Consider the following 16,055-nt stretch of genomic DNA (forward strand, 5'->3'; position numbering starts at 1 on the left):
TACAAATGAACACCTCCAAAGGATGATCCACTCTCAAAAGGTATAATTTCTGCTAAATGCTCTCAGAGAAGAAATTATAATGGAAGTAACCAGTTTATCATTTGCATTTTGCCATTTCAGTTGTTTTAATGTTTTTTTTCCTTTCTTTAATAATAAAACAAACATGGTTGAAGACTGATTATTTTGCTTGGCCTTGATGGTATACCATAAAGTATATAAAAGAACCCCTGTAACTAAAATACTGAGAGTCACGTCGCCTGAAACAGTCTCATGAATAATCTATATCAATAATTCCATCTTTGAAGTATGAGAAACAATTAGTAAGAGGTGGCCTACCATTTCTTATTTCTCTAAACTAGATATTTTTAGTATTTTAAAAAAATAAAATAATCTGGCATTCAACAATTAAAAAAATTACCCCTTTCCACTTCACAACAAACAAGAACTTATACTATCACACAGTAAACGTGTGTTCGAAAACCATGCACATGCCCAGGCACACAACACTCAACTCCTCCACTTGACATCTTTGGAAGCAATCTCATGAGGGAGAACCTTCTGTCATACACAAAACAAAAAACGTACCTAAGTGTAACTAACCAATACCATTCTAATGTTAGATTAGTTCTTCCGGGACTGCAGTGTACACAAACTAAAACCTAATCCTGCAACTACTTTTTTGTGGTGGATTTCTTTCCTCATGCATAGCCCCACTGAATCAGTGTGCTGACGAAGTCAAGGGGGCTCTGTGCAAGCTCAAGTGTAGGTGCACAGGGAGGAATTTGAAGGATTAGGGTCTAAAGCTATACTGCAGGTATACGTTACTGTTGCTCTGTTTTCAGACCACTCTAATTTCATTTTTAGCTAGTCATTTTAAGATGTATTTCTGAAATGAGACAGAGCAATTTATAATATACATAATTAAGACATATCAAGTAGAAAGAACTCATCTGCTACACAAATAAATTTAAAATTAAGCCAGTTTAAAATACTCAGTTTGCTGCAATACCCAATGGTATTTACTTATAAATTTAGTGAACTGATGTTTTATTTATCTAATTTAGTACTTTGGAAAAAAATATTAAAAAGTTAGTAAAATGTGTTTAACAAGCAGTCCTTCTATTTATGCCAGCCTACCTTGTTCTTTGGATTGGATGTGTTCATTACACTTCGAGTCTCTTTTCCAGTGTATATGACAACACCAATTACTGTTCCTGGGGAAAATAAAAAGGGTTGATTATGAATTTTTACCAAATGGGTAGATGAAGAGTAAGATAATAGAATTAAAAACCTACAAGTAATTACAATCCTATAAACAAGCCACTTTTATAAGCAAAAACATCATGTAAGCACAAGTCTTTCTACATGTATAATAATATTTCACACTTTTTCATTTTAGCCATTGTAACAAAAGCTTCCTAGCATTAAAAAGCTAACAATATTTCATGGACTGTATGACAAGCTTTATCTAAATTTACCTTATTATGTTTATGTAAATCACAGCAGATGATGAACTGATAAATGCCATTCCATTGACATCACAGAGCATGCTAACAGCATTTCATGAACATCCACAAAAGTGATTATACTCTTTCACTGATGTCAGTGAAAGTAATAACACACACTAAATTTTTAATGGTTAAAAATACATTTGAACTTAAAACCTTTTAAAACAAAACATTAAAAAACAGAGCACACACTATGTTCTAAAGACTCATTGACAGCCCCTCACAGTGAATTCTGATTTCATTCAACATTGCTGAATATCTTGCTTGTAGTGTTCCTGTAGCCATGTTGGTCCCAGGGTATTATAGAGATGAAGTTGGTGAGTTAGTATTACCTTGTCTCTCTAATATTACTGAATATGTGCAGTGCAGTAACTAAAAATAAGTGCAAGCTCTGCTGTCACTTACAAACTAGTAAACATGAGCTATCACATTTCTTTATATCACCAGAACATCATAAGTAGCCTTACATTTGTAAGAGGCAAAAATCTATATAGGAGTACTTTGAGTTCCTCTTACCTTCCTTCTGTCAGTTTTTACTTATAACATGACAGAAAATCTGGTTAGCTATTAAGGAAAACTTAAACATTATCACCACACTTGCATCACTATTTCTGGTAGAATACTGAACACTTGTCTTTCATTTTCCTGAGCACTGCAATTTTTGACTGTAAAATATGAAATTAGTTGCAATTCAATTATATATTTGAATTGTCCCTCATTTTTTAAAAATGGAATGTTTTATAGCAACAATATGCTAAGCATGACTTGCCTACTGTGGTGGCTTACCCTACAGCTCATCAGAAAGTTTAAATGTGGGACCTACAAACCTTCATCTCACAGGTTAATGAAGGCAAGATACTTTAAATTTTTATTTTGATATTTTTAAAATGACTTAATCAGGACCGCAACTATGGACTGAAGTGACTGTGCTTGCACCATGGAAGACAATACACTTTTGAAAGCATGCATTCATGTTAAAAGGTCAAACGGTAAGGGTGGCTTGAAGTAAATGAGTGGGAAAGCAGGAGGCAGCTGAAAATTAAGATGTGGGTAAAATTCTTGTATCCACATTCATTGCCAGTAATTACTAATGACCACCTAAAAATATTTACTCTTTTCTTTGAATACAGAGGGTCTATAAATTCAGCAGAATAAGGTATTAGTTGTACTTCAATGTTACTACTTAGATAATCTGGGTCTCGTATCACTGTATTATATCACTTGTCACAAGCAACAGGTTATACATAAAAAGAAGAGGAGTACTTGTGGCACCTTAAAGACTAACAAATTTATTTCAGCATGAGCTTTCGTGAGCTACAGCTCACTTCTTCGGATGCATAGAATGGAACACACAGACAGGAGATATTTATACATACAAAGAACATGAAAAGGTGGAAGTATGCATACCAACAGGAAGAGTCTAATCAATTGAGATGAGCTATCATCAGCAGGAGAAAAAAAAACTTTTGAAGTGATAATTAAGATGACCCATAGAAAGTGTGAGGAGAACTTAACATAGGGAAATAGATTCAATTAGTGTAATGACCCAACAATTCCAAGTCTCTGTTTAGGCCTGAGTTAATTGTATCTAATTTGCATATTAATTCGAGTTCAGCAGTCTCTCTTTGGAGTCTGTTTTTGAAGTTTTTTTGTCGCAAAATTGCCATCTTCAAGTCTGTCACTGAGTGGTTAGAGAGGTTGAAGTGTTCTCCCACTGGTTTTTTAATGTTATGATTTCTGATGTCAGATTTGTGTCCATTTATTCTTTTGCATAGAGACTGTCCGGTTTGGCCAATATACATGGCAGAGGGGCATTGCTGGCACGTGATGGCATATATCACGTTGGTAGATGTGCAGGTGAACGAGCCCCTGATGGCGTGGCTGATGTGATTAGGTCCTATGATGGTGTTACTTGAATAGATATGAGGACAGAGCTGGCATCGGGCTTTGTTGCAAGGATAGGTTCCTGGGTTAGTGTTTATGTCGTATGGTGTGCGGTTGCTGGTGAGTATTTGCTTCAGGTTGGGAGGCTGTCTATAAGCAAGGACTGGCCCGTCTCCCAAGATCCGTGAGATCATCTTTAAGGATCATCTTTAAGGATAGGTTGTAGATCTTTGATGATGCGCTGGAGAGGTTTTAGTTGGGGGCTGTAGGTGATGGCTAGTGGCGTTCTGTTATTTTCTTTGTTGGGCCTGTCCTGTAGTAGGGGGCTTCTGGGTACTCTCCTGGCTCTGTCAATCTGTTTTTTCAGTTCAGCAGGTAGGTACTGTAGTTTTAAGAATGCTTGATAGAGATCTTGTAGGTGTTTGTCTCTGTCTGAGGGACTGGAGCAAATACGGCTGTATCTTAGAGCTTGGCTGTAGACAATGGATCGTGTGGTGTGTCCTGTATGGAAGCTGGAGGCATTTAGGTAAGTATAGCGGTCAGTGGGTTTCCGGTATAGGGTGGTGTTTATGTGACCATCGCTTATTAGCACAGTAGTGTCTACAAAATGGACAGCTTGTGTGGATTGGTCTAGGTTGAGGTTGACGGTGGGATGGAAATTGTTAAAATCACGGTGGAATTCCTCGAAGGCTTCTTTTCCATGAGTCCAGATGATGAAGATGTCATCAATGTAGCGTAAGTAGAGTAGGGGCGTTAGGGAATGAGAGCTAAGGAAGCGTTGTTCTAAATCAGCCGTAAAGATGTTGGCATACTCTGGGGTCATGTGGGTACCCACAGCAGTGCTGCTGACTTGAAGGTGTATATTGTCCCCAAATGTGAAATAGTTGTGGGTGAGAACAAAGTCACAAAGTTCAACCACCAGGTTAGCCGTGATCAAAACAAATTAAAATATGTATCTAAAATTGTCATCAAAAGCAATAAGCTTTTATTTTTTAAAATAGCAAAAGAAAAAAGTCACCAATTTTGGAGTTATGAGAAACTTCTGAAACCTACTTTTGCTTTTCAAATAGCAGTTAAAGTCTTGCTCTTTTATCCTTGAAGTAAAATCACGAATCAGATCAATATTCCCTTCTTCTTTTACTAATTCATTATACCTACTTCATTCAAGAGATGAATGTGCCATTAATATTAGATACACATGATGGCAGAACAAGGCCACTTATAAACGTAAATGTACTCTAAACATTTCTAGAATCATCAAGGCAAGAAAAAGAATTAATAATAATTAATCATACTAGACACAATCTGTCTGAGAAGCAAGGAAAATAACCAGCAAGCAACTTACCAGTTTTAAATTATGGTAGATATAGATCAGTATTACAGTAAACAGCTCAAAATGCAAAGGCCCAAAATTTTAAATGATCCATGACATCCAGGACTAATGCAGAAAGAATTTTCTACACATTCTTTACAGGCTAGCATTAATAAATCATAAAATAAGAAATTGAAGCTAATACATATATATAAATAAATCATGCATAAAGTGAAAATTTTATATATGTACAAGACAATCCATTTTTACATACAATAGTTTTCTCCAAACAAAGTTATACTTATGTTACAGTTATATACTGCATGGACACCTCTCATAACGTAGAATCCCAAGGCACTTTAAAAGCTCAAAACCAAAATATTCTCCTATAATTCTTGGTTTTAGAAGTTAATCATAATAGAATCCCATTCCTGGATATGTGCTCCCAGCAAATTACTATATCTATATCTATATCAAAGGTCTAGCTAGTCTTGAAAGGGTGGGTCTTGTAAGGGAAACCCGCCCTTCCCCTCCTTAGGCCTGAGGCCTAATGAGCAAAGCTATGGAGCAGCAGCTAAGCTTGTTTATCTGTACAAAGGGCATGCTGGGGCAGGAAAATGTGGTCAGGGCCCAAAATAAGGGAAACTGAAGCTGGAGAAGGAAACTAGGTGATAAAACAGAGGGTCCCAAGGCATGCCAAGTTCTGACGGCTGTCTTTGTATAACCAGACCACAACAAAAGGTGTTAAGAACAGTCAGACCGCAGACTTGGTTAGGGATGACAAATAACAGGAAAAACCACAGATGGAAAGGTAATGGGTCAGCCTGCTTGTTTTTGATATTATATCCCAATAAGGCAATTAATATGTGTAACCAGCGTGCTATGTTTTGCGGTTTTAACCTTTATAAGCTTGGTAAGATTTATAGAAAGCAGAGCAACCTGCATGTCCCCTCTGCATGGCATGTCCAGCGAGGAGCCTATCTAGGTCTGGGTCTGGACGTGTGTGATCCTATCCTTTTATCCTCTACCTTAACCTCTTCCCTTCCACTGACAGGTCCAAGCATCTGGATGTGGGTGGGGTGTAGACAGCCATAAAGCCATTGACGGGTCCGAGCACCCTCCCACAGGTGTAGATAGTCATGGAACTATTGGTGGGTCCTAGCGCCCCAATTCAGGTGTAGATAGTTGTGGCAACCTGAAGCAAACATCCCTTGTGTAAAAGGCTTGAGTAAAAGTGTGTTGATTGAAAATCGGGACCGGAGGGTCAAAAGACATCCCGGTCTCACCAAAAGGCACGCCTGCTGCTTATATGTATTTAAACTATGGCCATGTAAGTACTTAAAAAAATGGAATTGGTATACCAGAGATGACCCAAAACTGCAGTTTCCCGTGGAAGGAGGCTTCGACCTTGACAAGATTGTGCACCTGCGGGGCGCACTTCTTGCCAACGCTGTGCCTCAGGGGCAGTTTAATGGGTATTTTAATTGGTATGAAGAAACAGAAAAATGGTACCTCACAATTAAAAGAGAGAAATCCTTTCCAATTCTTGTGTTGTGAAGATTGTTTGTGTCTGTCATAGCTTCGGGGCTGCAATCCCCCAAGGTAGGAGCCACTATGGACCCCGGGGAAGTGAGTGACCCCAGGGTGGCCCTACTAAAGATAAGGTTGGCCAAGGCTCCTGTCAGCAATAGGCAGACAGTGGAGGGGCCGTAAAACTAGCTGCCAGTAATTGGAGCTAAAAGCCTGTAGGTGTGCCAGTGCTTGCGGTGAATGAGTGAGGGCTGCAGGGTCCCCTTCTCTTGGTTTCCCTCCAGGAGCCTTAAGCTCCCTCCCCCACTCAGAGAGAGGGGGAGCCCCGAGAAACCGCCCGCCAACTCAGAGGCAGCAGAGTAACCAACACTGTTCTCTTGAAGACGGGCTGGAGCTCTGTTATGAAGGAAGGCGTGTGGGGACCACAGTGTCTTTCTTCCCTGATCCCTTCCTGAACTGACCCCGTAACCGGGTTCCTGTCCTCAATTATCCCTCTTGTAGCCTTGGGCTCCTTCCCCTGCTCAGAGAGAGGGCGAGTCCCAGGAATCTGCCCACCATCCCAGAGATACGAGGGTTCTCTTGAAGACGGGCCGGTGTTCTTTGCCAGAAGGGGGTGTGCAGGAACCGCATCTTTATGTCCAGCCTTTTTGGTGTGAATGCTGGAATGATAGAGAGTTACACCCTGACTGATGGTGACGGGGCGAAAGTGCACACAGTAAATGTGGTGTGTTTTGTATGTTTTGTACACTGTGCTAGCCTGTCTGTTAAGTGTTTTATATTTAGCCCTTTGAGGATGCCTGTCAGCTGGGTTGTGATTGTCTGCCAGGCATCCATAATGGGGGCAAGAGGGAATCTAAGCAGATTCCCATGCCAGAGAAGGGCACTCCTGCCACGTACATATACTCAAATTATGGTCCTAGGAATTAGGTAGAGAGCTGCTGCCCAGCCGCCACCGGCCCCAAGGGTAAGGAATATCAAGTGCCCTAAGTATTAAAAGCCCTTATATGTATCCCTCAAACAGTGTCATGCACTGTTACAACCCCACCTGGGCAAACTTAAACCAACTCTTGAAGTGAATGTCCCTACCACCCTGGCCGCTCCACAAGTGGTAGGGGTGGGCAACGTTCTTGTGCCTCACTCCACTTCTTCACCTCTGACCATTCCTGTTGGTCCTCTGTCTAACTATTATGCTTTCCTCCTCAGTTCTTGTTTACTTGATGATCTTTTGGGAAAAGATTTGCTGTGTAAATTAAATTGTACAATCGGTTGTACCCCAAATGGTGTGTATCTGGATGTGCCTGATCCCGCTCACAATGAGGTCCTGGCAGTTTTTTTCAGAAGAACACTCTAAAGGAAAAGACCGAGCCCAGCCCTTCCTCGCTGCAACAGGAACTGCTGGTTAAGGTCTCTCCCTCCCTGTGGGCCTTGTGAGCCAATCATGCCACCCAGGTTGGGCACATTGGGTCTGCCCAACTGGCTGAAATTTGCGTGAACCCAGCAAGACCACTTCCCAAAAGTGCAGTGGAACCCTCTCTCAAACTAGACTGAGGGAGAAATTTTACTGTGCTGTTCATGCGTTTGTTCTCCCTATCTTTCCCGTTGTCTGTAGCCCTGCTACTATCCTTTCTTACAATGCACCGGTGCTAAGGGGTTGTTATCGCCTCAAGGAAAGATTATATTAAGTCCGGACATAGTGAAAACATTATTATTAAATAAGATGCATCTAAATGTAATGTGTGTATGTAAATAGGTGTGTATAAACAGATAAAAGGAAGGTTAGTCAAAAAGCCCAGCCTCCTTGTTAAACTGGTAGTAAAACAACGCCTGTGCCCATGAAAATAAATAATGCAGCAAGAAAAAAGGATTGGGCCCAAACAAGCAAGCAACCGCAGTTTAAGGAAGTTTAAAAAAAAAAAAAAAAGGTTAAAAGTTAACTCTGTAGTCATTGGAGAAAATTAAGCAGTAAAACTATGTACAAATGTTAGAAAAAGGTGTTATAAAAAAGAAAAATCTTGGTTTCTTTGAAAATGTCTGTAAATAATCAGCAAAAGGTTATTTAAGTAAAATCTTTTGACTATGAAAAAGTTAGTCAAATTTGCTAAAGAACACTCCTAGTGTATACAATCTTTGATTTATAATAAATTGGTGTTGTTTTGGGTTGTAAAATCAAAAAATACTTTTGCCAGAACACAAAACAAAACAAGAAAACAACCCAAAGTTGTGACTGCAACAGGGCTGTCAAGGCCAGAAGAATGGTAAAAGATTTTAAATCTGTTTTGGTAACAAATAGTAAATAAAAGCTGTAGTAAGTATCCCACACTAAGCCTTAAGGTGGCTCTGTGTAATCAACAGTCATGTTGCCAAAGGGAAGCCAAAATGGATTGTGTTTTCCATTTAAAATCAACATGTGCTCAAAAGCAAAAGTTAAAAAGATAAAAGCCATTAAAACTTAACTGGGCCATAAAATAAATACAGGAAAATATGGGGAGTAATTCCTCAATTTTGCCTGCAATCAGCAAGAATATTTGTAAAAAAAATAATTTAAGCAAATTAATTTTATTCAAATGTTTAAACGTTGTAAGTATGTGTTAGTTTTAGTAATGTACTTCCTTGTAAAAAGGCAAATGCCAAAACTGTTGTAAAACTCTGGCATACCTGTGAGTAGCAACAGTGAATGTGAACCTAATTTTACTGAACAAATTATAACCAAGTTATGTGCAGCTTCACAAATCCAGTATGGCCAAATGCCCTTTGAGGGCCACTCCCAATTAAAAAAACGTACTCAGCCCTCATAAAATTTCTACCAGGGCACCCAATGCAACTACTAACAGTGCCCTACTGGCTTTGGCTCAGATGAACATTCATTTAATAAATAACACAATGCTTAATTATTGCCAGAAACTAATGAAATGTGTTAGGTCTTCTTATATACAGTAGCTCTGCCGCTCGCTGAAACCAGAAGACTGGGCCTACATGAAAGGTCCACCAGCAAAAAACTGCCTTGGCCCCATGCTGAAAGACCCTTATCATATCCTGTTAATTACCAACACCGCTGTGAAGTGCCAAGAATTGACTACCTGCCCATGTTTCTCACTGTAATGGCTCTTCAACTGATGATCGGTCTATCTTTCCTTCTGGCGTTGTTGCTCCTTCTGGATAGCAGGAGTGAAGGACAAGGTAAAAGAGCTGGTAACCTCTCCTTTGTCTGCTGACAGACCCACTGAACCTTTAAATCTTGCTAAAAAAACAACCTCTCCACCTGAGGACATAATAAAGCTTCCAAGCAGGCAAGGTGATTGTGCTGGTAACCTCTACCTTGCAGCCTCACTGCTGGACAGCTAAGTGAATTAAGACTACAAAATCTCAAAAAATAGCTTGCAGAAGCTAGCCAAAACTACCTGAAAATAAAACTTTTCATGTTCCTCAGCCTCTCCTCCTTAATGAACTTAGGGTGGGAATGGAAAGTAATATTTTTCTAAATCTTAGCCAAACAGTAGCCTCACTAGTAAATAATCAAACGCATACCCAAAGAGTCTGTTCTGCCACTGGAGATTTTACCTGTACTAAAAATTATTCCTGTAACTATTAATTTAACCTGTGCCATTCGGCTAGCACAGCAAAAGAACTGAGTTTCCCATAGAGGAAGGGAAAAAAAAAAAAGAAACTTGGCTGAACACTTGCGGAATGGAGCTAAAGGCGCAGCTGCAATTTGGAATATCTACCAAAAAATCAACAGCATAATAAAAAATTAAGCCAATTAAAAAAGGCCGTCGATCTTATTACTGGGGTGCAAATAAGCCAGGTATGGGCTGGAGGGGGCGAATTGCATGTTGTCTTCACTCTTAGTTCTCTGACCCAAGATTTACTGAGAAAAATGATCTTAAGCATCGCTGAAGCAGGGAAGGCATTGCAGTGGGATCTGGCTTGTTCTAAGGTGCACGATTTTCTGAACGACCAGCTAATGGCCATTCAGAGTGATCTTGAGCACCAAGCTTGGCCCACCGCCCTTACGGATGCTTCAGGCGTACCTCTGATTTGTGGCCCTGGAGGTACACTTAAAATTTTTCTGGATGAAAATGCTAGTGCTCACAGTGCTCCTTCCAGGCCTATGGGCCAGTAAAAAGAGTGTGGGCCCCCACATACTGAATCCTCCTGGGTCCTTGGGGAGGTTGCATGTGGGACTGGGTAATCCACAGGGACATATGGGAGGTGAGACCGCTCAATGAGCCTAACCGTTTTTTAATTGGCGCCACAGAAATAATGCTTAATATTTGGATAGAATTAGAAAACCAGTGGACCTTCTGGCCATTAGAACCCCCACAGCTACAGTGTATCCGCAAACTAGGGCCAGGAGAAATTGTCACTGTCAATGACCATATTTGTTGGAAGGGTACCGAACAAATAACCATTGATGCACAGCCACTTATCCAGGCTAATAACAGCTGTGTCTATGTCAACAATACTATTTTGCGGAATGTACATTTTAATCTAGCTACAGTTACAAAAAATCATGTCATCTACTGGTCCGCTGATAAAACCATGCAGGTGACCCTCTGGTTTCAGGTGCCCTTTAACTGGACCACCCTGGTAACCAATCGGTTCCACAATTTACTCTCACTGTTACCAAAGGTCCAACAAATCTCCAAGTTGCAGGGGCAAACTCACCAGTTCCAAAATATATATCAAGCCAAAAAAATGCCTTTCAGACAGCCTATAGGGTCTCAACATTGTGCACCAAATATGATGCCTTATGCTTTATAACCAAAACCTTCCAATAGTCCCAACCCCACCGCTTTATTATATGGGGAGCAATAGCAACCCTCATATTAATCAGTGTGGGATTTTGTTATTGCTGCTGCAAAGGATGTTTCCCTTGCCATGCACTCACTTTAAAAGTTGCCTCTAACCAAGTGGCCCTAATCCCTCTCAGGGAGTTGGCCTGCAAAACACTGGAAGCACGCACTTATGAGGAAATGACCACCGAAGATGGGGAGCAGGCCACAATTAAGAAAATTAATAATTTAATAAACATCAAAGTTTAAATTAAAATAATGCCAGTAGGGCATCAAAGAAGGGAAATGTCAGGGAAAGCCCCCTCCCCGCCCCGCTTAGGCCTGAGGCCTAATGAGCAAAGCTATGGAGCAGCAGCTAAGCTTGTTTATCTGTACAAAGGGCATGCTGGGGAAGGAAAATGTGGTCAGGGCCCAAAATAAGGGAAACTGAAGCTGGAGAAGGAAACTAAATGATAAAACAGAGGGTCCCAAGGCATGCCAAGTTCTGACAGCTGTCTTTGTATAACCAGACCACAACAAAAAGGTGTTAAAACAGTCAGACCGCAGACTTGGTTAGGGATGACAAATAACAGGAAAAACCATAGATGGAAAGATAATGGGTCAGCCTGCTTGTTTTTGATATTATAACCCAATAAGGCAATTAATACGTGTAACCAGCATGCTACGTTTTGCAGTTTTAACCTTTATAAGCTTGGTAAGATTGGTAAAAAGCAGAGCAGCCTGCCTCTTGCATGGGGTCATGCTGTCTCTCCCTGTATATATGCTTGTATGAAATAAAGGAGCCTCAGTCTGTCTAATCTAAAATCAACCGTGTGGTCAATTTTCCACAACAGTCTGTTCTGAAATATGACTCTCAACATGGCACTGCAAAGATCAATGACTTCCATACCAAATGTGCTCAATTTACAATACTGTTAAAATTATTTTCTAAATGGCAGCATTGCAAACCAAAATGTTATGTTAGATTATTTTCTTTTTATGTATCATTCTTAGTTACAAAGGTTCGGCAGGTCCAATTATGCCCTGAATTACACTTGTACAACCCCATTATGTTTAAACTATGCTCTCAGCAGAAACCAACTGAGGTTGATGCCAGTGGTCTTCCAGGTACCATGCTTAGGTTCACTTCAGGAGCTGGCCTCCACTATCACTTCACTTCTTGCACTGGACACTGCGTGTGAGCTGCAACAATGTATTTTTTCTTCAGCTTTTTAAAAATTCTAGCTTGTATTTCTCTATTCCAAAATTAACCATCCAGCTCTGCAAGCCGCTGTAAAAGAAGTAAAAAAAGCCCCAGATACTCACCAATGTCCCCAGTGGAAAAATCCATTCCCATACGGTGGTCCAAATACACCAGAGGTTCTCAAATTGTGGAGACCGGGGGAGGGGGAAGTAGGTGGCAACTGGTGGGGCTTGGGGAGGGAATGCCACCTCTACCCCCTGACTCATCTGGCCACCCAGCCTTGCATGTATAAAATGGTTACTCACCTTCTCATAACAGTTGTTCTTTGAGATGTGTTATTCAATCAGGGGTGTGCACAAGCACGTGCACGTTGGCTGGAAGATTGTTCCCTTAGCAGCATCCATCGGGTCGGTCTGCGTGCCCCCTGGAGTCACGCCCCAATGGTGCCTAATATATAGGCCTGCAGACCCGCCACCCCTTCAGTTCCTTCTTGCCGGCTACTCCGACAGAGGGGTAGGAGGGTAGGTATTGGAATGGACAAGAACAACAGTTAGGAGAAGGTGAGTAACCATTTTTTCTTCTTCCAGTGCTTGTTCATGTCGATTCCAATCAGATGACTTGCAAGCAAAATTAGGAGATGGGATCGGAGCTGTCCCCTGACCGGAGTACTGCCCTACCAAAGGCCGCATCATCTCTGGCCTGCTTAGTAATTGCACAATGTGCGGTGAAAATGTGTATCGATGACCATGTCGCCGCTCTGCAGATTTCCTGGGTGGGGACCTGAGTCAGGAAAGCTGTTGAATGAAGCTTGTGCTTCTTGTAGAGTGCGCCGTTATCGGGTGCACTGGGATTCCTGCTAGATTGCAGCGCTCGGTAATGCAGGCCACAATCCACGATGAAATGCTCTGAGTCAAAACAGGCTGGCCCTTCATCCTGTCTGCTACTGGGACAAAGAGCTGTACCGACTTTCTGAATGGTTTAGTCCTTTCTATGTAAAAGTCCAGCGCTCCGCGGATGTCAAGAATGTGGAGTCTCTGCTCCCCATTACTCACATGAGGCGTAGGCTGACGTGTCCATTATTAGCATCAGAGATGGCTGTGGGGTGACAAAGGGGACTCCTGAGCACAGCTGCGGAGCATCCGTCCAACAAAGGAGTGAGTCGAGGATGGGGCGAGGTAGGGTCATGATCCTATTCAAGCTGTCCCTGCCAGGTCTGTATACTGATGCAAGCCAAGACCGCAGCGGTCGAAGCCTGAGTCTGGCATGCCGAACCACATACATACAGGCTGCCATATGGCCGAGCAGTTTGAGAAAATTTCTCGTAGTGGAGGTAGGCAACTGCCTGAGTGCCTGGATCATGGCGTCAAGGGCCTGGAATCTCACCTGCAGTAGGAATGCTCTGGCTTGGGTTGAGTCCAGAACCGCCCCTATGAACTCTATCCTCTGGACTGGGGACAGAGTTGATTTCACCTCTTTCAGTAGGAGGCCCAGATTCTTGATGGTGGCTCTGATGAATGCCACCTGAGCTTCCACCTGAGCCCTGGATCAGCCAGTCATCGAGATATGGGAACACCTGCACCTGATGTTTCCACAGAAAGGTGGTGACGACTGCCATGCACTTGGTGAAGACTCAAGGTGCTGCTGACAGGCCAAAAGGGAGAACAATAAATTGGTAATAAGAACTGTTGATCACAAACCTGAGGTACTTTCTGTGGTTTTGTGCTATTGCTATGTGAAAATACGCGTCCTTCAAGTTGAGGGCAGCATACCAGTCAGCTGGATACAGTGACAGAATAATGGAAGTCAAGGAGACCATGAGGAACCTGAGTTTCCTCACAAACTTGTTGAGGTCGCACAGGTCCAGGATAGGCCTTAGGTCGCCTTTGGTCTTCCATGTTAGGAAATAGCGGGAGTAGAAATCCTACTCCAGTGGAACCTCCTCCACAGCCCCCAGGGCTAGGAGCAATTGTACCTCCTGAATGAGAAGTTGCTTGTGAGAAGGGTCCCTGAAGAGGGATGGGGAAGAGCGGTGGAAGGGCAGGAGGGCACAGAATTGGACTGAGTATACTCTCTCTACCATGCGAAGCACCCAGTGGTCCAAAGTTTTATGGGACCATGCACAGTAGAAAGGGGATATTCGGGAGGAAAAGGGTAGGTGAGGTGAATCCAGTCTCTGGGCTGGTGCACTGTCCTCAACCGCACCTTCAAAATGCCAGTTTAGGGCCAGAGGGCAGGTTGGGCTGGCCTTGATTAGCAGAGGGATGTTATGTTCTCCTACCGCTCCAGTTCCTCCTCCTAGAATTGTCCTGGAGGTTCTGCTGCTGGAACCTTTGAGGAGGTTGTGCGAGGAAGTGTCTCTGCTGAGCGGCAGGGATATGCAAGCCCAAGCATCTGAGGGCAGCCCGGAAGTCTTTTAGGCTGTGAAGCCGTTTGTCAGCCTTCTCTGAAAACAGAGTCTCACCCTCAAATGGAAGGTCCTGAATCATTTGTTGGACTTCATAGGGTAACCCTGAGACTTGCAATCAGGCCTCCGGTTGTACAGTCACCCCTGTCGCCATGACTCTTGTGGCAGTGTCTAAGGCTGCATGCAAGTGAAGACTAATTTCCCTTCTTCCATCAAGACAGTGAACTCAGACCGAGAGTCCGAAGGGATGAGCTGTGTAAACTTAGCCATGGAAGCACAGGTATTATAGGAGTACCTGCTCACAATGGCCTGCTGTCGCAATACGGAGTTGTAACCCACCAGTGGAGTAGATTTTTCTACCCACGAGGTCCAGGAGTTTAGCATCCCTGTTCTTTGGGGAAGGACCTTAGAAACCTGGTCTCTCCCGCTGGTTAGCCGCATCGACAACCAACAAGTCTGGAGGCAGATGAGAGTAGAGATGCTCAAAGCCTCCAGAGGGGATGAAATATCGACGCTCATTGTGTTTAGCAGTGGGTGGCAGAGAAGCCAGCATCTGCCATAGACTTTTGGTGGTGTCCACCACCATCTTTATGAGGGGCAACGCTACCCGTGAGGGCCTCAAGGGTGCTAGGATGTCAACCATGGGATCCGCATCCTCAACCACCTCCTCGGCTTTGATGCCCAAACCTTGGGCAGCCCTGCAGAGCAGCTGTTGTAGAACTCTGTTGTTCTCTAATCCAGGAGCTACGGATGACCCTGACAAAGCCTCGTCCAGCGACAAGGAGGAGGAAGCGTGTGCCGGTGGTGGAAGCTCCCTACCGTCTGCCCCAGATGGGTCATGTGACTCCTGGGGCAGCATTGGAGGAAGTGGTGCTGATGACAGTGCCAGGGCCGCAAGCCAACATCAGCATTGGCATCAATCTCACAGGAGGGAGCTGCATTGGCACGCTCATAGGAGCTGCCAGTGTCGGGGGTCCTGGTGCCGACACTGGCACCAGGGCCGTAGGTGCCAGTGCCGACACTGGCACCAGGGTGTCATAAACAGATAGCTAAGGGTTAATGTCTCTTTCACCTGAAGCACCCTGACCAGAGGACCAATCAGGAAACCGGATTTTTTCAACTTTGGGTGGAGGGAATTGAGTGTCTGAGTCTTTTGTCTGCCTGCCTGCTTTCTCTGAGCTTTGGAGAAGTAGTTCTACTTTCTAGTCTTCTGTTTCTAAGTGTAAGGACAAAGAGATCAGATAGTAAGTTCTATGGTTTTCTTTTCTTTGGTATTTGCATGAATATAAGTGCTGAAGTGCTTTGATTTGTATTCTTTTTGAATAAGGCTGTTTATTCAATATTCTTTTAAGCAATTAACCCTGTGTTGTATCATCTTAATACAGAGAGAACATTTGTATGTATTTTTCTTTCGTTTTATATAAAGCTTTCTTTTAAGACC

The 16,055-nt window shown here is 42.7% G+C and overlaps 1 protein-coding gene across 5 annotated transcripts in view; it reads right to left on the reverse strand.

Moving 5' to 3' along the window:
- Positions 1 to 16,055, reverse strand: part of ATP9B (ATPase phospholipid transporting 9B (putative)) — a 318,545-nt gene that overhangs the window by 128,823 nt on the left and 173,667 nt on the right. For all 5 annotated transcript variants that reach the window (XM_050941785.1, XM_050941787.1, XM_050941784.1 and 2 more), the window contains one exon: positions 1,138 to 1,214. In XM_050941785.1, the coding sequence (XP_050797742.1) occupies positions 1,138 to 1,214 (77 nt within the window). The remainder of the gene's footprint in view (positions 1 to 1,137; positions 1,215 to 16,055) is intronic.

The sequence above is a fragment of the Gopherus flavomarginatus genome, chromosome 2 (assembly GCF_025201925.1).
Source record: "Gopherus flavomarginatus isolate rGopFla2 chromosome 2, rGopFla2.mat.asm, whole genome shotgun sequence".
Taxonomy (NCBI): domain Eukaryota; kingdom Metazoa; phylum Chordata; order Testudines; family Testudinidae; genus Gopherus; species Gopherus flavomarginatus.